The 26432-nt window shown below is 40.7% G+C and overlaps 1 protein-coding gene across 4 annotated transcripts in view; it reads right to left on the bottom strand.

Moving 5' to 3' along the window:
* Positions 1–1947: 1947 nt before the first annotated feature.
* The window catches only part of GART (phosphoribosylglycinamide formyltransferase, phosphoribosylglycinamide synthetase, phosphoribosylaminoimidazole synthetase), a 29496-nt gene continuing 5011 nt past the window's right edge, over positions 1948–26432 (bottom strand). For 3 of the 4 annotated variants that reach the window (XM_086675899.1, XM_086675896.1, XM_086675897.1), the window contains exons 3-22: positions 23994–24089; positions 23353–23527; positions 22019–22130; positions 20744–20812; positions 20085–20210; positions 17556–17643; positions 17248–17333; positions 16650–16818; positions 14129–14360; positions 12352–12446; positions 11479–11588; positions 10920–11118; positions 8762–9013; positions 8360–8512; positions 7286–7492; positions 6103–6240; positions 4303–4433; positions 3893–4034; positions 2796–2911; positions 1948–2699 (exon numbers count right to left, since the gene is read on the bottom strand). In XM_086675899.1, coding sequence (XP_086532025.1) covers positions 2511–2699; positions 2796–2911; positions 3893–4034; positions 4303–4433; positions 6103–6240; positions 7286–7492; positions 8360–8512; positions 8762–9013; positions 10920–11118; positions 11479–11588; positions 12352–12446; positions 14129–14360; positions 16650–16818; positions 17248–17333; positions 17556–17643; positions 20085–20210; positions 20744–20812; positions 22019–22130; positions 23353–23527; positions 23994–24089 — 2885 coding nt within the window. In that variant the 3' untranslated portion in view covers positions 1948–2510. Of the gene's footprint in view, positions 2700–2795; positions 2912–3892; positions 4035–4302; positions 4434–6102; positions 6241–7285; positions 7493–8359; positions 8513–8761; positions 9014–10919; positions 11119–11478; positions 11589–12351; positions 12447–13868; positions 14361–16649; positions 16819–17247; positions 17334–17555; positions 17644–20084; positions 20211–20743; positions 20813–22018; positions 22131–23352; positions 23528–23993; positions 24090–26432 lie in introns of those variants that run through there. The other variant, XM_086675900.1, reaches the window with a different exon arrangement.

The following is a 26432-nucleotide window of genomic DNA, read 5'->3' on the forward strand; positions in this document are numbered from 1 at the left end:
TTCTCTCAGAACTTGTAACACCCTTTAGAACACCCTTTGGCACACTTGTTTTGGAGTACACACTTAAATCCTTTGACTATTATGGATTCACAGTTGGGCACCGCCCATCCCCCTGATCTTGCTACCTGAACACAAGGTGTGACCGAGGGCTGATGTTTTATTCCTCTGTATACAAATAGAAAGAGACATCCATAATACAAATGTCCATATTTATTACAATAAAATATTGACCTGTTTTCACTTTTGCACTGAACTTTTCATAACTTAAATGACCTTTTCTCTACCATTATAAACTAATGGCTACTTATGTACTCATCATGTCCAAATAATACTCAGCTTATCCCAAATAAGACCATAGGACACCCTTTAAGCGGGCTCCCTTGTTCTTTCAGAATCCTCCTTATTTTCAAATACTTTCTGGTTTCTGGCAACCAGACACAATTTGATTCTTCTGCCAAAATAGGAAATCAATAACCTTACATGGAATTCACGCTCCTTTTAGTTGACATTAGTATCAGAGTAAGGGCTAAAAAATTTTATTTCTCAAGTCATAAGCTTACATTGATCTTTCCTTAAAAATTTTTTTTTTTTTAGCATTTATTTTTGAGAGTGAGCAAGCGCAAGCTGGGAAGGGGCAGAGAGAGGGAGACTGAGGATCTGAAGCAGGCTCCTTGCTGTCAGCACAGAGCCCAATGTGGGGCTCGATCCCACGAACTGTGAGATCATGACCTGAGACGAAACCAAGCATCAGCTGCTCAATGGACTGAGCCACCCAGGTGCCCCTACATTGGTTTTTCTAGATTACATGCTGGTGCTATCAGCATGGTACTACTTTTATTAGTTTGTCATTTTATCCACCAATAACATTTTCTTCTATATCTTTTAACTTTCTCTAAACTCCATAGGACAATGTTGGGCATATAGGTCATAGGTACTTAATAATGTTGAGTGACCTCTCCAAAATAAACGCATCGTTTTTACAGCAAAGGGACCTGTGTGAAGTGAGGAGGCTGAACCTCCAGTTTGATGGCCGTTGCTGACTGCAGTCGGTAAGGGTGACATCATTGGCTGGCTGCCTGGGCCTGGGGAAACCTACTTGCACCAGAGGCAGTGATTAGCATCTGTTGGTGAAGGTGCCACTCCTCTTAACCCCCTACTCTTTTTCTTTTCGTAAGGCTAGGATTTACTTCTGTATAAAAGGACTCTTTAGCCGTTAGATGTTGAGATTAAACTCCAAGGGAAGATTTGAACATGGCCTCCAGGTATCCTTCCTGTAAGGTGCACTCTGGGCAGGCAGAGCTTAGGCCACATCACCTTGAAAGCTGCTCAGTAGTCCAAGGATGGCTGGCTACCTCTGGGCTGGGTGGCCAGTCCTTATTCATTCTGCTATGGGAGAAATGTGGTCCCAAGCTCGGTGTCATGTACATGTGCCTACTAGGTCAGCTCAGACTTCCCAGCTCTAGAATTGCATAGCCACATGGGAAATGAATGGCCGGAGTGGGAAACACATGCAGTGCCTTTATACTCTTTACTAGTCCGGGTGGAGTGCCTTCCATCTGCCCTCACTGCTCCCAAATAGTACCTACAGTTCCAAAATTCTATGTCCCCATTCTCAATTTTGTGCTCGAGATGTATTTGCTGAAAAAACAGTAAATTACGACAGCTTCTATAACTGGGAGAAGTATAAAATGAATGCTGACCATGGAGTGCCTACTCTGGGCCAAGTGTTTTCAGCATTGCACACGTATTAATTATCAAAACAACCATTATGACAGGCATGTGCCTACTTCAGTAGATGGGGAAACAGAGAGACAGAGAAGATGAGTAACATGTCTAAGTCCTGTTTTGAATCAAGACGCCAACAAAACTCTAACCTTCTAGTTTTTACAGAAGTATGGATGTCTGTAACCCATAATTGTGAAGCTAAAATCTGGGTATTACAGAAACTGTCAATAACTAGGATGTTTAATGATATTTCAAAGCACAAAGTACACCATCCCTCAGAAGTGGGAGTTACACACCCATTTTATGACACTACATTATGATCAGGGTAATTAGACTAGATCAGTCTCAACTCAAACCAGTACAGATATACAGTATGGGGAAGAGATATTAACTTAATAGCCTTGTTGGTTAACTCTTCAAAAACTAGAGAACATATAACTACAAAAAATGGAGGTGGTATCCGTCAGAAGAAGAAGAGAGACTAAAAGTTTTGGTATCTTGTTTGGCTGAAAGTAAAAGGGATTCTGAACGACCGGCTTGATTATGATCAAGAAGGTCCGGAACAGGTAAACCCTAAAAGACCGCTGGAGGTGACACACGTATGCCCCAGACATGCTGCACCAGGCTTGTTTTCAACGAATCTCTGTTCGTTAAAAAAAAAAAAGGCCAGAGGCGCGGGTGAGGAATTCTTTCTTAGCAGTTGTTCTTCTGGGCTGAGTCCATGATAATGCAGATAGCCGGACTTCTTTCAGAACTGGCTCTAGCCCCGAACGGGGGAGACTTCACTACTCTGTGACCCAACGAATCTTGCCATTTTCTCCAAGCTGTACAGTTCCACTGGCTACCAGCTGGAGGGCTGCGGGAAATAGTCTGTGCTCTGCTAATTTCACTCTTTCAGACAGAGTTGTAACGGTGTCGCCCCTCTTCACTGGAACAGCTTCTTGTAAGATAATCTGTCCAGCATCTACATCTTCCTGGGGAAGGAAGCAAAAGTTTTGAACATTACTTTCTAGCCGGTACAATTTACATACAGACAGTAATGATGTTTTGGTAGAAGGAGACATACTCACAGCTACAAAGTGCACAGTACACCCAGTGACTGTGACCCCGGCTTCTAGGACTTGCTCATGTGCATTTGAACCCTTAAAAGACGGGAGCAAGGATGGATGGATGTTGAGCATTTTCCCTGGAAATTAATGAAACCACAGTGGTCAGAACTTAAAGATCCTATGTATATTACCAAAGGAATACATGTTTTCCTGTCTAGAATGAGAAGTCAGCAGGAATAGGATTTCTCTGGGATGGGTGTTTCTTTGTGAAAGACAGAAATGAAGGAAAGGGAAATCTAGCTTCTCATCCAAGAGGTCCCGGGGGCAGCAAGTTCTTGCCTCTTGCACAACTTAAGATCCACCCAGGGACTCTGAATAGGTGCCTGCAGTGACTGAAAGTTGGATGGGATGGGTCAACTCCGGATCGTAGAGCTTGAGGAAGATTCGGCTTGTCGCTGACACACAGGAGATTCCTGCACAGCATCTGCGTGCTTGACTTCTGACCACGAAGTGGCACGTCCGCCAGCCAGATGCTAGGTTAGTTCTGTGAGCATTATGTCACCAGAGGCACTGCCAATTTTGTATTCTATCTAACCACATTCACTTAAGAAAACAAACTCTTTGGAGAGAGAATACATTTATTGCCCAAATGTAAGCACAAAAAAGGACACTTGGACGTAGTCAAAATGTTAGTGGAAAAGGCAATGACATAAAGTGTGTTTTCCAGAAACAATGCCTTCCCTGCCATGTCTGGCAGTGGTCTACACTCCCTAAGAATGGACTCTTCATTTTGGGATATAGGGAATCGCTTTCCTTTGCTTCTCAGCAAGTAAAAATGTCTCTTCTGAAGATGAAATATTAGTAATGTGAGTAACCTAAGCTGTATTAGAAAAAGTGATGATAGTTACAGCAGGCCAAAGAAAACTGATAAAAAGAGCAGGAAAATAAAAAGTCATTGGGTCATTCATTCTTTGAGCAGAGGCAAAGGAAATTAAATTATGACCTGTGTTAAAATGGCCCAGTAAATATTTCACAATTGGGATTGTTTGGGAAGCTAACCACCCTGTAGTTTGTTTTCATTTGATTTCTCAATGTGGTGTCAAATAATTTTTGCTTACCATTCCATTTTCTGACAAAGGGGCCAGATAAAATTCTCATGAATCCTGCAAGACAGACTATGTCTGTGGAGAACTCTTCAAGGACTTGGTCAATTGCAGTGTCAAATTCTACACGACTTTTATATAATTTATGATTGATTACCTGTAATAGAAAAAGAGAAGCAAAATCTTTTTAAACGAATTACCAAAAATAATTTAAAACTCAACCTTTACGTGGACCATACTTCACTTCTTTCTGATGAAGATGTGCCTGATGTAAAGAATTAAGGAACGGGGAGGACGGTGTTGAAAGGCACACACTGTGATCCAGAAAGCCAAAGAACAAGCTGTCCTACAGACCGAAGTCTTGTGGGGGCGGGTTATGAGTTGAAATACAGTCTACAGGAAAGATACTTTTCAAAGTAACTCACTCTGGTGGGAATTCCGGCTCTTTCTGCTTTATCTAAGCCAGCCACTGCAGCTTTGTTGGAGATAACAACAACGATGTGTGCACAGCTACTTGGCTCCCTAGTATTGTCTATGAGGGCTTGGAGGTTTGATCCTGAAAAAGAGAGAAAAACACAAGTAAGCTGACATTTCTTAAAAGAGGTTATGTACCGTTCTGAATAATCAATGGTCAAGATTTCCAAATAAATGTCTCAGAAAAGACTGGCAAAATACATGAGGTTTTTAAATTCCCTTTTGGGATAATGGATCAATAATAGCTTATGGAAGCACAGGCACTCTTAGTTTTAGGATATGTAATTGCTCCTGCAAAATAACACCTTATGATCTAGCATAGTAATAAAAATAGTATAACATTTTAAAAACTGATGAGGAATAAGCTGCTTAATTAAGCAAGAAAAAAATCCTCTTTTTTTTTAAGATTTTATTTTTTTAAAATGTTTATTTTTGGGGCGCCTGGGTGGCTCAGTTGGTTGAGCGTCCAACTTCGGCTCAGGTCATGATCTCGCAGTCTGTGAGTTCGAGCCCCGCGTTGGGCTCCGTGCTGAGAGCTCGGAGCCTGGAGCCTGCTTCGGATTCTGTGTCTCCCTCCCTCTCTGCCCCTCCCCCGCTCAGGCTCTGTATCTCTCTCTCTGTGAAAAATAAAACAAACATTAAAAAATAAAAAAAAAAAAAGTTTATTTTTGAGAGGGAGAATGCACGAGTGAGCGAGGGGCAAAGAGAGGAGACAAAGAATCTGGAGCAGGTTCGGCGCTGCCAGTGCAGAGCCTAACACAGGGCTCGAACTCAGAAACTGTGAGATCATGACCTGAGCCAAAGCTGGACGCTTAACCAACTGAGCCACTTAGGCGCCCCAAAGATTTTACTTTTTTAAGTAATCTCCAGATCCAGTGTGGGGCTCGAATTTATAACCCAGAAATCAAGAGCTGCATGCTCTACCGACGGAGCCAGCCAGGCACCCAGAAAAATGGCCTTTACAACAGTTTCTTTGCGTTACCATCAACTTGGGCCTAAAGTGTACTGAAACCTTAAAATGGACTTGGAAAGCAATTACATTTCCGGGAACGTATCCTAAAGAAATAATCAGATATGCACTTAAAAATGCATATTTATAAAAATGTTCATAGCAATGCTGCTTATTAAAGTGGGAAAAATAAACATGCTATATGTCCATCTGAGAGAATACAGTGCTCTTATTACTTCACCCCTGTCTACAACAAACATAAATTTCACCTTATTACCATTAAATTAAAAAAATTAAAAAAAAAAAAAACCCTCAGCAGTTTGCTGGAGGGGTTTTGGGTGGGGAGATGGGCTAAATGAGCAAGGGGCATTAAGGAAGATACTTGTTGGGGTGAGCACTGGGCATTATACACATGAGACAGATCACTGGAATCTACTCCTGAAATCATTACTGTACTATGTGCTAACTTGGATGTGAATTAGAAAATAAATAATAAAAATCATAAAAAACAAGCAAACAAACAAATCTCAGCTGTTGTAACTTTTCAACTACAGAGCTACGGTACAAAAGAAGTTGGATTTTCTATCTTTTCCAGTTCCTTTCTCTTCAGTCATCTTCGTGATACCCTCTACTCTTCCTTTAGGTGTCTCAAATGCCTGAGAAAAGTGTAAAGACTGAGGATACAGAAAAATAATAGCCCTTAATGACTCCCTGCCCCATTCTACTGAGAGTGTCCTCACGATCTGAAGGAGGTTTTTTTTTGGGGGGGCGGGCAGAAGGAAGGAAGGAGGACACATCTCACCTGTTCCAGATATTAAGACAGCCACTCTTGCCTTTTTTGGTTGGACAGAGAAATGATTTTTCAGAGTGCCATTCTCCAATACTGATCCATTTGCTTGCATGGTTTCAATCAGATGCTTGACTTTCACACGAGGAGAACCTTCATTTCAAACACACCCAGTAAATAAGAATAGAACAACAGTGAATTAACAGGAATGGAAAGAAAAGTATTTTATGAAAACTGAAAATACTTTATTCTGAAAATAAGATATGCATGGACTAAAATGAAGAATAGGCTTGTATTACGTAAAGTTACTCACTCATAAAAACTTCCTGAAAGAGAACATGTATTAATTACCTACTTCCAACTAAAAGCTATGGCGTGTCACTGTCTCCTGACCTCAGGGTAGGCATGTAACCCAAGCAAGGCCATTCAAAGATTTGATACAGGATGTTGAGGAAGAGAGGGCCTCTTTCCTAATGCAATGTGAGCTCAAGGATGTGGGCTCAAGAGATCTTTCCGGTATTTGGAGAACTGGCCTGAAAAGGAACCTACACAATAAAGGGATGAAAGGCAGATACGACATCATCAGCAAGTACTGGCGTCTGTCAGCTCATCTGAGTGGCTTTTCTGCCACTCTGTCAATTTCTAGTACGTCTGACAGAGTCCTGTGTATACACGGCACTTGTCAGGGCGCCCGCTTCACTGGCGAGCTGAGCTGAGTCACAAAGCACAGCCTGAGACAAGGTCTCGCATGTGGGCACAATACTTTGGAGATGACCCCAGGAAACCAGAGTGAAGATCTGGGAAGAGTGATCTGGAAAGCCAGCGTAAGAGTGTGTTACTAAACTGGTCGCCACTGGGGGCAACTGGGGCTTGACTTCCCCTGGGACCTCAAAGGCACCGTGAAGACTCTGCCTCAGAACTGCTCCCTTCTTCTGTCCCTCAAGTGGGGATTTCTTCACTCCACTGGTTAAGGGTTGTCTTCTGGGCTACAGTTGTGCATATGTGACCACCACACAAGGTGTCAGCACCCTAGGGCAGGAGGGAAGAGGTGTGTGGTGTTACTAGCTTCTGTCCTGTCGCAGCTGTGTGAACACGGGTGCCGTACAAGGGCTGTAATAAAACGTGGGCAGGAGCTCGAGGCAGGGCAGTGGCATTTCAGGTTACATACCTAAGAGCAACTAAAGAAGGAGCGATTTACCTTCAGGACACGCAACCACCTTGCCAATCACCCAGGCTTCTTCGCTGTGCTGCTTGATATCCCTCAGAATCTGCTCTGTCCTATCCTTTGACACCACGAGGACGGCCCCAACCCCACAGTTAAATGTTCTGGCCATCTCTTCCTCAGAGAGGTGTCCTTCTTGCTGTAACCACGAGAAGATCCTGGGGATCCTCCAGGTCTGGGCATCTGAAAACAGGCAAGATATGTTTCATGAACCTATTATCTCACACAACGTATAACGTATGCATATATACGAAGCTGTGAATTTTTGGGGGGATCCATCTGTACCTGAGATAGCCACAGCATTTTTGCTGACACACTTGGCCAATATTCACAATTAAGTGAATATTGGTTTTGTGCTGCATTAACTATGTTTTTAGGAATCCCCTAATGGATTAATTGTATTCCAGTAAATACAGTAAATTCCAGTAAAGGTTTGTGAACGTTTAGTTGGGTCTTAGCAATGACCAAAATGCACCCTAAGTATGATGCAAAACTAGGCGGCTTATGTTACAGATTTAGAGGAATGTGTACACTATTTAAAAGAAGTTATAAAGAAAAAGAAGCTATATAAAAAGTTAAAATCAAAACCCTGTCCTGCTGTATTTACTTTAAAATTTAGACTTAGGTCTGCTATAATACAACAAAAATCTCTAATAAAAGTTTATTTTTATTCTTTTTTTTTATTTGAGAGAGGAAGAGAGGAATATATATATAGAGAGAGAGGGAGACAGCACACGTTTGTCCATGAGCAGGTGAGGGGCGGAGAGAGAGACAGAATCCCAAGCAGGCTCCACACTGTCAGCTCAGAGCCTAATGTAGGGCTCGATCCACCCCCCCCCCCCCCCCCCGCCCATAGCATTTCATCTATATAAGTCAATTACATGCAAGGATTTTATGCCTTATAAACATGGTTAATAAAGCAAAAAGAGGTAGAAAGGTCAGCCCTATTTTTTCTGAGAAACCCTAACAATTAAGAATTTAATTTTCTTCCATAATGTAGTTTTCCTCCAAATGGTTTTCTGAACAAAAAGTCCCTTGTACCAATCTTACCTAAATCCACTCCAGATTTCTCAGGAAGGACTCTGGGGATGTTTTCTAGCAATCCTCCACCAGTAATATGGGCAAAGGCCTTGACATGTCCTGAACGCAGGACAGGTAATAGCGAATGGCTGTAGATTCTCGTTGGAGTCAGAAGTAAGTCCCCTGTGTATTGGAGAGAGAAGACAAAAACTTAGCCTCTGAATGTAAAACCAAATCATATATAAAAAACAATTCTGAAATACAGAATGATTTGACCCTGCACAGACACACCAGGTTTTACAATAAGGTCCCAACATTAAACTCACAGGACAAGGTAATTTATTCCATTCTAATTTACTAAGGAAAGACTAACCCATTAAGTGGTTGCTCAGACATTTCCAAACGGGAGAGTTGAAACCTGAGTGCTTTTACCTAAGGTCTGGTCACCACAGCCATCAGGTGCTGGAGAGGAGTACTGGAGGGAAGATTTTGCTACAATTTTCCTCACAAGGCTAAATCCATTGCTGTGAAGACCAGATGAAGCTATTCCAATAACAACATCCCCTTCGGTGATTTTTTCCAGGTGGGGGAGTTTCTGATCCCGCTCCATGGCACCGACGGCAAAACCGGCCAGGTCATACTCTCCAGGAGGATACATGTCAGGCATTTCTGCAGTTTCACCTCCTGGAGGAAGATACACCAAGAACAAAGAAATCACATAGTATTTATAAACCTGCCTAGGAAGTAGTGACACCAGCTTTTTTTTTTTTTTTTTACTTGAGAGAGCGAGAGTGTGCACAAACATGAGAGCCAGGGAGAGGGGCAGAGGGAGAGACAGAGAGAGGGAGGAGGGGAGAGAGAGAGAGAGGGAGAGAGAGGGAGGGAGAGGATCCCAAGCAGGCTCCAGGCTCAGCACTCAGCATATAGCCTGATGCAGGGCTCGATCTTACAACCCTAGGATCATGACCTGAGTCGAAATCAAGAGCTGGACTCAAACGACTGAGCCACCCAGGTGCCCCTCTTTTAAGTTTATTTAAGTAATCTCTATGCCCAACATGGGGCCTGAACTCATGACCCGAAATCAAGAGTCATGTGCTTTTACAAGTGAGCCAGCCAGGTGCCCCCTGCTCTTAATATGAACAATTAAACATGTGGCTATATTTCACAAATGTTCAAAAAAAAGTATGTATTCTATTAGCTGCCTAACAGAATTTTCAACCAAGTACAATTTTAAGGCAAACCGCTAAATTCCCATGAGGGAGAAGTGTAGCTTCCCAACAGCATGACATTCAAAGGATGAATGCTTGGTTGAATATGATGTCATTCCTATGGCAATTTTAGAAATGCTTTCACCTGTATTCGATCTTTATAATCACTCTACATTCCAGATGACAGTATAAGCTTAGAGAAGTGACGTACTCAGGCCTAAATCCAAATGCCCTGGCCTAGAAAGTACAGTTCACTTTTGTGATCATACGTAAAGACAGGGTGTAGGCAGGCAGACTCCAAGTTATAAACGGTTCTTTTTTTTTTCTTTTTTATGCATTTTTTTTTAATGTTTATTTATTTACTTGGAGAGTGCGTACTTGAGCAAGAGTGGGGGAAGGAGGGAAGGAGAGGGAGAAGGAGAAGGGGGTGGAGAGAGAGAGAGAGAGAGAGAGAGAGAGAGAGAGAGAGAGAAAATGAATGAATCCCAAGCAGACTCCATGCTGTTAGCACAGAGCTCAATGCAGGGCTCCATCCCATGAACCGTGAGATAATGACCTGGGCCAAAATCAACAATCAGATGCTTAACCTACTGAGCCACCAGGTGCCCCTAAACTGTTCTAAGCAATGGTTGAAGGGGTGCCTGGGTGGCTCAGTTGGTTAAGCATCCGACTTTGGCTCAGGTCATGATCTCACTGCTTGTGAGTTTGAGCCCTGCGTCCAGCTCTGTGCTGACAGCCCAGATCCTGGAGCCTGCTGCAGATTCTCTGTCTCCCTCTCTCTGTTCCTCCCCTGCTCTCTCTCTCAAATATAAAATTAAAAAAAAAAAACCAAAAACAACACTAAAAGACAGTTGAAAAGGCAATTTTGGCTGTTGGGACATATTTTCCACAGAAATGGTAATATAAAGAAGGTAGTTTTACCATTCGGACTACACATTCATTTTGCTTCAAATTCTCATATGTATTTAAGTAGTATTTCTGTTAGGTACATTTTATTCCTAGTGTCACTTCAGTCAGGAAACATTAAGATTTAGAATGCCAGGAATCATCTCCTTCTGCTGCAGGCCAGTAAGCAGGAAACTGCTAACCCTGTCTGTCCATGAGGCCATTGAGAAAGATGGGGGTGGAGATGCTAAAGATCAGGGAGAAAGGCAAGGCCTGGCTCAAAGTCTAGGAGTAGGAGTCTGGGGGACAAACCTTTGAGGAGAAGCTTGAGGGCACCAGGATCTAAGTTTTCTTCTGGTAATGTTATATATATTTTATTTGCTTCATTTTGTAATCTACAGTTTTTCTTCTTATCTATATTGGTACCAATCACGTTTATACATGGGGTAAAATACAGTAAGAAAAAGGACAGGAGATTAATGGATGGTCGGTCATACCAAGGAGAGCACATCCAGCTTTCCCACAGGCTCTGGCAATTCCAGCAACAACAGCTTCAGTTGTATCGAGGTCAAGTTTTCCACAGGAAAAGTAATCAAGGAAGAAGAGGGGCTCTGCCCCTTGGGCCAGAATATCATTTACACACATTGCAACCAAATCTTGGCCAATGGTATCATGTCTATTACACTGCTGGGCAATCTAAAGAAGCACAATAGAAATGTCCACATAAGTGAATAAGCTCCAAATAATATATTGTCAGTTTATCAGTGGGCTAATAAATATTGCTGCTCCGAGCACCCAAAGACAAAATACTGAATTCTGATGAGCTACTTGATCCAAAAGTATCCCATTTAATCCCCTCAAATAAGCTTTCCATCCAGATAGAGCCTCAACAACATTGTGCTCTCAGAAATATATAGATATTTTAGCCATATTTTATGGTTATTTGGTATAGTTCTCTCTAGTGCATATCAAGAGAGGAAAAATATGTATTTGATTTATAGTAAATTCTCTCTTAACTTTCCCAAAAGGCCTTTAACCACATAGGTGTCTGATTACCTTCACTTTAGTCCCCACACCATCTGTTCCACAGGCCAGAAGAGGATCTTTGAAACCAGCTGCTTTCAAATCAAAAAGACCAGCAAAACCTCCAAGATCAACATCACAGCCTAATGGGGAAAAAAATTAAATACTTGTTGCATTTCAACAGATTAAACACGGATGTACAAACAACTTCTTCATAAGCATGGCTAAAACAAGAGCTGCTTTTCCTGAGAATGGGGGAGAGCACCACATGCTCAAAGAATTGATCAAGAAAGTAATTAAATATTAAAGGAGCAGACATATCTAAGTTTAACATCACGGATAAGAAATGCTTTTCTTTGTTTTAAATGTTTATTTATTTATTTTGGGGCACCTGGGTGGCTGAGTTGGTTAAGCGTCAGACTTCGGCTCAGGTCATGGTCTGAGACCTTCGGCACAGATCATGAGTTCGAGTCCTGCATCAGGTTCTCTATTGGTGCGGAGCCCGCAATGGATCCCCTGTCCCCCTCTCTCTGCCCCTCCCCTGCTTGTGCACTCTTAAAAAACATAATAATAAAAATAAATAAATAAAATATTTGAGAGAGAGTACAAGTGGGGGAGGGGCTGTCAGCACAGAGCCCAACTCAGGGGTCAATCTCAGGAACTGCGAAATCATGACCTGAGCCAAAACCAAGAGTTGGATGCTTAACTGAGACACCCAAGCGCCTCAAGAAATGCTTTTCTTAGTATTATAGACAAGAAAGCAGAAAACTGGGTATGGCTTACATAGGACAAGACTTACAGGAACCTGGCATTAATTTGGAACATTTTCCTCAGTAAATTACAGATCAATTCTCAGTGTTTCTCAAAGTTAATGAATGAACTAGCAAAGTATAGGCTCTGACTTACCTGGTCTGGAGGTAGCTTTTGCTAAAGGTTTAATTTTCTTGACCAGCGTATTTCCAGCTGCAATGTCTACCCCAGATTCCTTGTAAGTCAGGCCCCTAAAGAATTAAACAAAACAAAGCACTTCACCTAAATGCCAGGGAAAGTTATTTTAATTTTAAAGTATTATTTAAAACAGAAGATATCCCTAGTGGTTTTTAGCTCTCCGGACATGGTAGGCCCCATCCGCAGATTTTAACGTTGTCTAGGGCAGGCCCTGGAAATCGAAATGTGTTTAAATAACTTCCTCAGTTGATTCAGTTGTATCATCACTATTGAGAACTACTTCTTTTATTTCTTCTACAGGTATTCCTCACAGGCAGCTACATATACTAATATTTTGCCACAACATCTCTGTTCAATTTTGGTATGGGAAGGAAAGGAATTCTAAAATGGAGTAAAGAAAGTGAAGATGAGGATTATATGCACTCTGCAAAGAAATCCCTGAATAATGAAACTGGACTCTTACTGCAATAGAGAATTGTGTAAGTTTCCTTTCAGCTGAAGACAGTAAGAAACCAGATAGAAACACACAAGAGAAAAGCAAAACCAGATAATGATACTCAGTGCACCATTCCCTTCTAAATAAGGCCAACACATTGAACCAGTGCATCTAGAGGTGAAGTTCATGAACAGCACTGGGAATTCAGTAGCCTTGCCTTTCAAAAATGAGTACTTTGATCTACCAGAATGTAGTGATACATGAATAAGTATGTGAAATTTTGTTAGAAACACGGTGTCAGGGTACAAACAGAGTTGATGGCTTTGGCCATTAACTCCAATGAAATTAGCAGTCCAGAGTCATGCTCAAATAGGAAAACAAGTTCTACTGGTTTAAAAAAACCTTTTCTCAGGTAGCAGCTGGCATTATGTCCTCTCATTTTCTTCATCTTTAATAAACTCAGACTAGTATTAAGACCACAGTCCCTTGAAATAGGTCATTTCAATGGAGAATCTAGTTATTTTAAAATGAAAAATAAAACTTTTAGCATGGTATTTTAATGTTCTTAATCCTAAAAAACTTCCAGTATTTAAACTTTGAACGTTTGTCTAGAAGTTAATAGTATTAAGTTTAATTAAGTTACTAAAAATTTCTCATTTTGTCCTAAGACCTGTTTATTTCTCACAGATGAACTCAACGAGTTGTGATTACAATATTTAATAAATTGAAACACCCACATTTGCAATTAATAGTTTATTGATCTTACAAAAAAATAGCTGTATGTACCAACATATAAGGGGTCCAAAAACATATTTCAGTAATAAGTATAAACACAGTAAAAAGTGAGACCGCCAAAATTTACAGTATAATCAAATTAAGTTGCAAAATTACATGGCCAATATTTTCATCTTGAATTCTTGGACAAAACCAGGAACTAAGATAAACATACAACAGTAATGTTTAAATATATGATAACTCAAGGAATAAAAACCTCTTATCCCCATTTTTATTTATGAGTACCTGACAAATGATTATATATATTTAAAATATACAACGTGAAAAAGTTCTTAAACTTTTCAAAACAAAAATGTACTATGAAGCTTTTTCCATTTCATCTCAATATTGTTTTAACTAGTTTTGACTCCAACTAAATGCAAATAAAAATCAGATCAGTCCCACAGAGAGAAATTATAGAATGACTTAGTACAGGGTTAACAGAAATTCCTACATAGCCATTTATACCAGTTCTGAAGTTGTGCTAGTTCTGAAGCTGTCTTATGACCTTGGTAGGAAATTTACCTGGGCTGTTGGAGGTAAGCTATGGCACGAGAGCCAATGTCCTTCCTGTAAATGGCTCCCTCAAATTTTATAGCAGCTAGTCCTTTCTTGGCTTCTTCAAGGGCTGAAATGAGATTTTCCTGGATGGCTGTTACCGAAAGGACTCTACCCCCACTAGTCACCACTTTGCCATCTTTCAGGGCAGTGCCTGCGTGGAACACCTCCAGTCCTAAAGCTTGAGCCTCAGGAAAGCCTGTAAGAGAGCATATTTATGTAATAACGGCAATCCATGCGTCTGAAGTAGTTTTTAGTTTTCATAAGGTTTTTAAATAAGATTTTTATTTCACTTAAATGAATCTTCACAGTAATCCCATCAGGAAGGAATAAAGCACCAGGACAACAAATAGACCCTCTCTCTTATGAACAGCCCGTTCTGCTATTGGGTGAAAGCTGTATTATCAGAAACCTGTGTTATCATAAGCCTCATGTGAGAACTTTTAATAGGGGAGGGAAAAAAGAAAAAAAAAGAACCCAAGTCCTGAAAAGCTTAGGACCTAAACAAAGAGGTGAACCTTAAACAATGTCAGGATTAGGGGTGCTGACTTCCCTTGACAGTTCAAAATCCATGTATAACTTCTGACTCCTCAAAAATTCTACTAATAGTCTACTGTCCAACAGAAGCCTTACCAATAACATCAACAGTCAATTAATGTGTATTTTGTATGTTACGCATACTGTATGCTACATTCTTTTTTTATACAATTTTTTTTTTCAACGTTTATTTATTTTTGGGACAGAGAGAGACAGAGCATGAACGGGGGAGGGGCAGAGAGAGAGGGAGACAAAGAATCGGAAACAGGCTCCAGGCTCTGAGCTATCAGCCCAGAGCCCGACGCGGGGCTCGAACTCACGGACCGCGAGATCGTGACCTGGCTGAAGTCGGACGCTTAACCAACTGCGCCACCCAGGCGCCCCTACATTCTTATAATAAGGTAAGTTAGAGAAAAGAAAATGTTATCAAGAAAGTCATAAGGGAGAGAAAATGCATTTATGGTATATTGTGTTGTAAAAAAAAAAAAAATCCACGTGTAAGTAGACTCATGCAGTTCAAACCCATGTTCTTCAAGGGTGAGCTGTACAGTTATTTTCTCCTGATAGGACATTAAAAACTAAAACTTAAAAGATGGGAAAAGGAAAAACAACAACAACAACAAAAACCCTGTAAACGTCAATGAATAAAATCTTCATTTGATTACATCTTTTACTTTTGGAATTTCTTTTTTATCATAGCCATCTAAGTTGCTTTCTTCTTTAAATAACCAAAGGAGTAACTGTAATGCAAAACATATTCTTAATCTTTTCCCTAATACAACAACTGTAAAATTTTAAGACAAATTTAAATTTGGTTTCAGGCCCTGTCTAAAATCCCTAGCTTAATTTTCTTTTAAATTACTTTTAAACTCTCATATATAATTTTACACCTAATATATTATCTGACCATATTTTCTGTATTCTCAAGTGACCAACATGGGCAGCTTATACAAAGATAACCTCTTAATTAAAAACAAAAAAGAACAAAAAAAACCCCACACACTCTTATATATTCAGTTTGTCCTTTTTGGTCATTACTTCTCTTAGCATTGCAGTTGGTAACTTGTTAGAAGTCTTCCCTAAATGTTATAACACTAGGGCATTCAGTTCCAAATACCTACTGGTGTTGGGAATACCTAATATTGCTGTGTCAGAAATGACTATTACACTTGTCACCTCAGTCTTGGGAGATTTCACCAATTTAAGTGATCTTGAGTCTATCCCTTCTCTTTGTTCATTTTAAAAGGCAATCAATTCCTACCTGCTCAGCTGCCACGTGTGGGACTCACAGGGCAGTGGACCTGTCTGGGCGAGGCAGGAAATTGGGTGTTTGAACCAATGCACTATTGGGGTCCTGAGGGAGGCCAAACTACAGCCTGCCAGGGATCATGGAGGTCTGCCTTGGGGCTTATGGCACTAGAACTTACGTGGCATTTTAAGACACTGTTTTATTTAGTATCATTTAACAAGAGATACCTCATTTCCTATAAAGGGAAACAGAAGAGAAGGCTATTGTTTTGAAACTTTTAATTCTGACATCCCAGTGACTATGGGGTATGCTGCAAATGGAAGAGGGGGTGGGGTCTAGTTGTGATGCCTCTGGGATGTGTCTCACTGATGTAGCTTCTACCAATGTTCCTCTGACTCTCATAAATTCCCTTTATCTTCCTGGCTCTTGGAGGGTGGAAAAGAAAGAAACAGCAAGTGATATTCTAGAAACCTGGCTAGGCCTACTTAGGTCTTCTTGTGAGGAAGAGAAACTGATGGCAATTCTTTAAATACAGTAATTCTGGATATTTGAAACCCACATCCAACATGGTTAAAAATCCCTTCAAGGTTTCTGATGGCCTTATACCCGTAAAAGGCACAGAGCAGAGCACGGGAGGAAGGCCTGCTGTAACACAGGTCACTTGTTGCACTCTAATCCCACCTTTGGTTCCCGGGTATTTACCTGTTATCTCCACACCCTTGGTGTAATCTCCTGGGTAGCCCTTACTTGCCATCACGACAGTTAGGGCGGTGCGGTTTTCCAGCCAGACAGGCAGAGATGTGTGGAGCAGGCCATCAAAGGTAGACTGAATCACTTCATAAAGATCACTTTTAAGCAGCGGGAGGATCACCTGGGAAAACATAAATCAACATGGCAACTGAGAGAAACTTTAGTTCTCTCTAGACATTTTATTCACTGAGATACCAGCAGAACCTGCACATATTTCTTTTTTTTTTTTTTTTTAATTTTTTTTCAATGTTTATTTATTTTTGGGACAGAGAGAGACAGAGCATGAACAGGGGAGGGGCAGAGAGAGAGGGAGACACAGAATCGGAAACAGGCTGCAGGCTCTGAGCGGTCAGCACAGAGCCCGATGCGGGGCTCGAACTCACGGGCCGTGAGATCATGACCTAAGCCGAAGTCGGACACCCGACCGACCAAGCCACCCAGGCGCCCCTGCACATATTTCTTAAAGGTAATTATTTCCAGGCTGATAAAATCCTGAGATTAAGAAACACGTCAACAAAGTACCACTTTATATACTGTCTTTATTACTCACCTGGCACTCTGGATCACCGAAACGGCAATTAAACTCCAGAACTTTTGGGCCATCCTTGGTCAGCATTATACCAGCATAGAGGACACCTTCAATGAAAAAGGAAAAAAAAAAACAAAAAACTATCATGAAAACATTGTATCGTGACTGAAAATTAAAGTATGTTTCTAACACTCGAAGTTTTGCACTAACCATGGCAAACTTTACAACAGGGCTCAATTAAAAGGTGGTGAAAAAAGAAAGTGGGGAAGTTTTGTCAAGGTGTAAAGTCGCTCCGTGAATAATGCCCACAGTGACATCGGTGTGCTCACCTGTGTATGGCATACCCTCCTGCTGCATGCCATCCACTGTCCTCTGAAGGACTGTATTTTTTATTTTCAGCAGCAAATCCTTGGAAACCTGGGGATCGTATAGGAATATTTAAATATAACTGGGTATTAAAAAAATGTCTTATAAGCAGTACTATATGGGACAATGAAAACTATCATTTTTTACTACTTCAGATAAGCTGACTACTTTATTTACTTATTTTTAAATATTTATTTTGGGGAGAATGCAAGTGGGGGATGGGCAGAGAGAGGAGGACAGAGGATCCAAAGTGGGCTCTGTGCTGACAGGCTGACAGCAGCGAGCCCTATGTGGGGCTCGAACCCACAAACCTCAAGTTCATGATCTGAGCTGAAGTCAGATGCTCAACCGGCTGAATCACCCAGGTGCCCCTAGGCTAAGCACTTTAAATTCATAAGCTTTTAAAATCTTCACATTGACCCTTTAAGTATTTAGCCTTACTTTTATAAAAATGAAAGAAAACCTCTGAGAGATAAAGCAGAAGCTAGATTATGTATTATTTACTGATCGGGGTCAGCTGCTGTTTTATGACTAAGTATTAAATCATCTTTACTAGTAAACCTATAGAATTCCAAACGTGTACACACTTAAAACTCACTAAAAAGAGTTTCCTAAACCATAATAATAGTAAAAATGAAAAAAGTTCCTCTCCCACCTTGAGGCTCTTTTGTATCCTTCCAGTATATTCTATGCCTATTCCATAAGCCTATAAAATTAAGAATGTGAAAGTTTATAAATTACAAAAATTAGACCTAGACATAGTTCTTTTTTAAAAAAGATTTTAGGGGCGCCTGGGTGGCTCAGTCGGTTAAGCAGCCGACTTCGGCTCAGGTCATGATCTCGCGGTCCGTGAGTTCGAGCCCCGCGACGGGCTCTGTGCTGACAGCTCAGAACCTGGAGCCTGTTTCAGATTCTGTGTCTCCCTCTCTCTCTGACCCTCCCCCGTTCATGCTCTGTCTCTCTCTGTCTCAAAAATAAATAAACGTTAAAAAAAAAATTTTTAAAAAAATAAAATAAAAAAGATTTTACTTTTTGAAGTTTTAACTAATTTCTATACCCAATGTGGGGCTTGAACTCAAAACCCTTGAGACCAAGAGCTGCATGCTTTATTGACTTCGCCAGCCAGGCGCCCCTAAAGATAGCTCTTGTACTAAAATCACTTTTATTGAATAGTAGTTTTAATACTTATAAAACATTGGGGTGCTGGGTGGCTCAGCCAGTTGAGTGACTCACTCTTGATTTTGGCTCAGGTCATGATCCCAGGGCTGTGAGATCAAGCCCTACATCGGGCTCCCCACTGAACATGGAGCCTGAATAAGATTCTCTGTCCTTCTGCCTCTCTCCCCCGCTTTCTCTTTCTAAAATTAAAAAACAAAGATCTTACAGCTTTAAGTAAATCCTGTTTTATTTTTAATCTTTTAATCAATAAAAGTGTGTATAAGGCACTACATATACTATCAGCACAAACAACTGTGACTAATCATCAGTGAAAAGAATGGGTGAGTTTCTGAAGTGCTAGTTCTACTTAAAAGACACCCAATGCAATTCCTTATAAAAACTGTCCAAAAATTGTTTGGAAACATACTTTATGTACTCATTATGAAGTACAGAAACCATAAAAACAAATTATAGTCTGACATGGTTCTCAGCTCATCTCTCTTTCACACACACAGACACGCACACATTTAATGAGCACTTATGTGCTAGGCCTTGGATATCCAAAGATGATTAAAAAATAACTCTAGGGGCCCCTGGGTGGCTCAGTCAGTTGAGTGTCCAACTTCGGCTCAGGTCATGATCTCACAGCTCCTGAGTTCAAGCTCCGTGTCGGGCTCTGTCCTGACAGCTCAGAGCTTGGAGCCTGTTTAAGATTCTGTGTCTCCCTCTCTCTCTGTTCCTTCCCTGCTTGCACACGGTCTCAAAAATAAATAAACATTAAAAAAAAATTTTTTTTTTTTTAAATTCTGTACTATAATTGGCTCTCATGGGTTAAAAACAGGGTGTAGAGAGCAGGAGCTAGAAGGATTTCAAACCACAGTTCTTCAAGGACTTTACAAAAGGTTTTCACTCATTCATTTATATTTTTATACAATTTATTGTCAACTTAGCTAACATACAGTGTGCTCTTGGCTTCAGGAGTAGATCCCTGTGATTCATCACTTACATACAACACCCACTGCTCATCCCAACAAGTGCCCTCCTCAATGCCCATCACCCATTTCTACCGCCCTCCCCCATCCGCATCAATCCTCAGTTTGTTCTGTTTCTTATGGTTTGCCTCCCTCTCTGTTTGTAACTATTTTTCTCCTTCCCTTCCCCCATGGTCTTTGTTTCGGAGTGAAACTAGAAGAGATACTTGTCATTTAATAGGAAATCCAAGTTGCTGGTTAGTAGCATCACGTACAGAAAACAGACAGAAAAACATGGTCCAAGGGCTCTTTGAGAAGACCAAACCATGACTGCTGAACTTGAGCTGCACTTCTGGGAAGTACCTGAGGTGCAGGACAATAGGCTCCCATTCCCCCTGTGTTGGGGCCGTGATCGCCCTCCAGCAATCGTTTATGGTCTTGTGCTGGGGGCATGGGGGCCACGGTCCTGCCATCAGTGAAGCACAGACACTGCAGAGAAAACAAAATAGTCCACTTATCTTAAATGGCAAAAAATTAAAAAGAAAAAAAAAGGAAAAGAAAAACAACAACTTAATAAGGAGAACTAGATGTACCATAACTCTAATCAGCAGAAAAAAAAAATTTTTTTTTTCAAGTGAGTTGAAACATAAGTAACCCTAAGCTATTTACATCAAGAATCAAAAGATTTTGTATACTCAGTTTCTGAAGGGTCTGTAATTTTTGAGCGAGTTAGGAAAAAAAGGTAAAGCTAATTTCAAAGTGAAATATTTCAACCTTTCCCCCCTTAAATAATAGATGATAAAAACCCAAGTCCTCTACTGATATACTGGGTGTGATTAAGAAAGAATAAATTCTTTTTTCACTTGCATCCAAAATACTAAACATATACAAATTCCTTTGTAGGTGCTGGGTTTATGCTTTCAGATGAAACAACCAGAATAAATAAAATCTTTTTGGGGCTCATAGATCAGGTAATACAACTTCTCATACTCTGTAAGAGCCCAGAAGATGAATACACTTACAGAAACCTCTTCTCCTTCAAGAAGTTCTTCAATGACAATTGTTTCTCCAGCTGCTCCATAAGCTTTCTCCTTGCAGATGAAAAAAAAGAAAGTTAAGCTTTTTTAAAATTTTTTTTTTTTTCAACGTTTATTTATTTTTGGGACAGAGAGAGACAGAGCATGAACGGGGGAGGGTCAGAGACAGAGGGAGACACAGAATCGGAAACAGGCTCCAGGCTCTGAGCCATCAGCCCAGAGCCTGACGCGGGGCTCGAACTCACGGAGCGCGAGATCGTGACCTGGCTGAAGTCGGATGCTTAACCGACTGCGCCACCCAGGCGCCCCAAAGAAAGTTAAGCTTTTAATATTTACTTAATGGGCTGTTGTCATTTTTCACAATTTTTTTTTTTTCCCCAACGTTTTTTATTTATTTTTGGGACAGAGAGAGACAGAGCACGAACGGGGGAGGGGCAGAGAGAGAGGGAGACACAGAGTCGGAAACAGGCTCCAGGCTCTGAGCCATTAGCCCATAGCCCGACGCGGGGCTCAAACCCACGGACCGCGAGATCGTGACCTGGCTGAAGTCGGACGCTTAACCGACTGCGCCACCCAGGCGCCCCTATTTTTCACAATTTCTATTATGAACCAATTCTAGTATTGTAATTTCCCCTTCCTTTTCTGAAAGCCTCAAAGGAACATATGAATGTTTTCTTTTTTGTTTACTTATTTAAGTAATCTCTAAACCTGATGTGTGGCTTGAACTCACAACCCTGAGATCGTGACCCTCAGACCCTCCGGCTGAGCCAGCCAGGCACCCCATATGAATGTTTCCTATTTTGTCAAGTGGTAATGATACAGAGCTAGCACTGGTACAGATGAAATGAACACATCATTAACACTCTTGTGGGGATCTAAATATATTTTGACAAGGGAGATCAATAACCAAGATGGATCATAAAAGAAAAGTAAGGGTATTAATTCAATGCTTCACTTCTCTTAGACCTGGGACATAACAAATACTTGTCTTCATAGATGGCTGAGAATTTGAATGGTCTGTAGTCTGAGGATTTTCTACCTTCCATAGCAGACAACAAAGCATGCTACAACTTACTTCCAAAGAATAGCATCATGGTTTAGCCATCAGTGTAGATTTGTAAAAAGCCTTTTATAGGGATGGATTATAATACACAATATTACAACAAATAACTGATGGGTTTGCTAGACTGTGTCCTTGAGACACAATTCATAAACTTACAAGTATTCATCACAGTGTGACTTTTCCAGAGAACAACTTACCTGCATGATCTCCTGTACGGCCCTGCAGGCTTCTTCTGTGCTCTTTGCAACAATCACCCCTTTCCCAGCTGCAAGACCACTGGCCTTCACAACCAAAGCAGGGAAGTCTGCACTGTAAAGACAGAGTCATCTTCAACATTCAATAAATCCTTACAAAAGTTTAAAATGCTCTAGGATGTTGTAATGATAAGCTATAGCAACTGAAAAGCAGAAAGAAAAAAAAGTGCTTGTACCGACATCATTTTGATACTTCCTGCCAGGATTTTTTCCCTATGTATTCCTTTAGAGTCGTGATCATAAGGTACATACAATTTTGCTTTTTTCACTTATCATGAGATCATATAGGCAAGGTCTTTGGAAACTGAAGCAACTGTATAGCACAGGTATGGAATGATCCTTAGGAATAAAGTAGTGAATTGTACTTTCATTCTAGTAGAAGATGTAACTGTGTAAAACCAGTGTTAAGTGTGGATACATAAGTCGTTTCTGAGAGTACACAGAAGAAACTGTTCTTGGTAGTTTCTTCTGTTGGATGGGAGTGGAGATCTACAAGGAGACTTACCCAAAATAAGTAACAAAATTGTTACTGACCCAAGTCATCTGGCTATAATAATAACATTCAGTGTCTAAAAATCCTATAGGATGAAAAATAATGAAACTGACTCAACTAAAAGGAAAACATACCAGATAAAAGGGAGAAATGTCAACAAAAAAGGGCAAAGGCATGTACCTACCATCATTTGTTAATTGCTTTATGTTTTTATTTTATCTCTTTTGAGAGAGACACAGAGAGAGCGAGCTAGCGAGCAAGTAAGGGAGGGGCAGAGAGAGAGGGGGACAGAGGATCTGAGGCAGGCTCTGTGCTGACAGCACAGAGACGGATGCCTAGCTCAAACTCACTAAGTGTGAGATCATAACGGCAGTCAGACGCTTAGCCAACCAAGCCACCCAGGTGCCCCTAATTGCTTAATATTTTTAACACAACAAAGAACAAGAATGTTTCGTCTTTTTAGATCTCAGTCCAGGTGGCAGAAGGCTAAGTGAAGATTCCTCACTCTAGTTAATTATTTATGAAAAAGCCAATATCCTTTATGTTGTAAGATGCCACTGTGTCAGTTTGGCTGTGAAAGGAGAGCCTGACTGCTGAATCAAATGTTATCTTTTCCCTTAGAAACTCTTCACTTATATTCAAAAAATTCTTCTTTCTGCAAGGCCACAGAGTATACAACTATACATGCCCAGGGTCCTAACCTACACAGCATGAGTTCCCCCCCCCCCCAATTATCTTACTATAAACCTGTGACACAAAAGTGACTTGTGTATCTTCTAGCTACCTCATAATAAAGCTGCAGGCCTCCTGAGGTCTGGTGAAAGCTCTCCACCGTGCTGTCGGGATTCCGTGTCGGTCCATAAACTCTTTGGCAAATCTCTTGCTGGACTCTAACTGAGCTGCTTCTGCTGTGGGACCAAAGCATCGCACTCCTGCAGAGGTCAGGTTCCCAACAATTCCTATTGATGGAAACAGGCAGCCTTAGGTGAACCAAGGTCTCTGTAGGGCCTTCTGACTCTGAAGAATCACGATTAGACTAAGTCTATAGGGACATAAAGCAGATAAGTAGTGGCAGAAAATAACTAGATCATTCATATTGTCTCCAGGATAGAAACAGAAACTTTAGTACCATGTGATTCAAACCCAGCAAAAATGATGTGCTGGAGTCAAGTGCAGGATTATTAAATGGACACCAGAACAGAGCAGAATATGAACACATAAAATGTTTCCCACAGTTGCAGATTTGATCTTTCATTCATCACATTACTGATACATTAGGGGAAAAAAACGTAGAATCCATACATTTCAAGAGGGTGAAAGCTCTTTTTCCAATGTGATACAAGATTAAAAATCCTCATCTTAGATGATCTCTAAGCTCCTGTTGGCAATGCATATATTATATTGATAAATAGAAACAAACTTTACCAGCAGCCAGAGGTGCCTCTGGTCCAACAACTACGAATTCAATGTTCTCATCTTTGCAGAACTGAGCAAGGGCAGTGTGATCACTTATCGAGATGGCTGTGAACAGAAAAACAAACCCATCTCACTTGATAAAACATTAACAGTCATGCTGAAAAACAAGGACTTTATTTTTAGATGCCTATTAACTATTGGTTTTCTTTTACGGATACAGATGATAGTTTCACCGTGAGATATTCAGAACCTACTGCATTAAACTAACCAACATAGCTCAGTCCTCCATCACTACAGCCAGTTAGATGACAATACCAGTAAGCTTCCCAAAGAGCTATTAAAAGTCCTTTGTCACATTGATTGTAAGCAAAAAATGTACCACAGGATATATTCAGAAACTGTCTTTTAATGTCATTTACTCAAGATTTACTGAGAACCACTATATGCTAGATTCTGTACTAGTCACTCGGTTAAGATACTAATAGAGTCCCGACACTTAGGATGCTTGTGTGGGAATTTTGGGTAATAAATATGCAAGCAAAAAAAAAAAAAAAAAAAAAGAAAAAGAAAAACAAAAAAAACCCAAGTGTGAACAAATCAGGCAAATTTGATGTCAGATGAATTGGGAGGCTATTCCAGGAAGGGTCTTTGGGCAGAGATGTGTAAGGTACGAACTGAATGATAATTTTAAGACCTAGCTTCCTTCTTCAACCCACAAGTCAGGTAAGTTTTCTCAATGGAGTTCTAAATAATTAGCAGCAGGATCAACCATATGCAAAGTATGGGTTGATTCCATAAGCACCCTCATGCTTCACTGTATCTGGACCACCATTCTTTTTTGCTTTTGTTTTTTAGATTTATTTTTTTAACATTTATTTGAGAGAGAGCAAGGGTGCACACCAATGGGGGAAGGGCAGAGAGAGGGAAAGAGAATCACAAGTAGGCTCTGCACCGTCAGCACGGGAGCCTGACAGGGGACTTGATCTCATGAACCACGAGATCATGACCTGAGCTGAAATCAACACCTGGATGTTTAACTGACTGAGCCACCCAGGAGCCCCTGGACTACCATTCTTAAGTTGGCTGAAATCTTAACCTATGATGTTTGTGATGTGTAGGGGGTAAGTGCAGAAAGAGCAGGGTTCTCAACTTGTGAGCTGCCTGAGTAGGATAAGGAAAGAAAACCATGTACTCAGGGTTGGTATCTGCTAACACAACTGGGCTGAGCAGAGCTGACTACATCTGCACAGCAGAGAGTGGCAAGAGAAAAATACCTATCCTGTTGCTACAAGTGGTAGCAGTCTCATGGCAATCTTGAGAGATTTTCATGGGCCAGTCTACAGGACATCAACTGTTATTTACACAGAACGTGCCAGTTCTTCAATAAATACATTAAGATACCTCACCCGCGAAACTAAGAACCAGGGAAGCAGATGTTTCATTTATCATTTTTTCTTTTTGGTCCTATGTACACAATTATCTTCTCCCAGTTTGTGGCTTGTTGGGCCTATGTTCTCTCCATAAATATTATGTGCCATACAGGGTACTAGGCATGATGGATGCAATACAAAAACAAGACAGATGGGTTTCTTGCCCTCATGTAGCTTACAATCTAGAGCTTATGTTCCTGCAGGGAAATGATGATAGGAGATAGACAATAGAAAAGTAAATATGTACAATGGTTCATGACTGAAAGCATATGAAATGGGGTGGGCATGCTTTACCTAGAAGTTTCAGGAAAGACCTCTTTGAGGAGAGAACATATAGACTGAGACCTGAATGACAGGGAGCCAGTCATGCTAGGGGTGGGAACAAATACCAAGTTCAAGGCAGCTCTGTTTGGGAAAATGGCAGAACTGCATGGGCAGAGAGCACACTGAAAAAAATACAAAGGACATAAAAGATCAGGCTGGAAAGTGATACAGGAGCCAGACTGCAAAGGGCTTTGATAGTTAGGAGTTTGAGTTCTATTCTAAGGAAGTCACTAAAGAATTTAAGGTAGTGTAAGAACTGAACATTTTTTTTCACTTCTACCAGTGAAAGAGATAAAGGTTGAGGTCTATTATGGACTCAGATTTGCCAAAATTTACTTTTAATAGCACCGCTCAACTTTTTATTTCCAAAAATACACATCAAAACGCCTTTACCCTTAGGCACCTGTGACTTTTTCAATGGATGTATTTTGTAACGTTTATAGTAATTTAAGATAAAGAAATGCTACCCTCTGAACAAGACACCTTTTTTTTTTAAGTAGGCTTCACACCCGTGCAGAGCCCAATGCGGAGCTTGATCTCACAACCCTGAGATCAAGAGTTGGATGCTTAACTGACTTGAGCCATCCAGGTGCCCCTGAATAAGATACCTTAAATTTACAACATACAAGTATTTAAATTACCACATACATCTTAAGGTTAAGAAAAGCATTCAAATATGAATAACTATCAACTC

Source organism: Puma concolor, chromosome C2 (genome assembly GCF_028749965.1).
Source record: "Puma concolor isolate L17-30 chromosome C2, mPumCon1.1.hap2, whole genome shotgun sequence".
Lineage (NCBI taxonomy): Eukaryota > Metazoa > Chordata > Mammalia > Carnivora > Felidae > Puma > Puma concolor.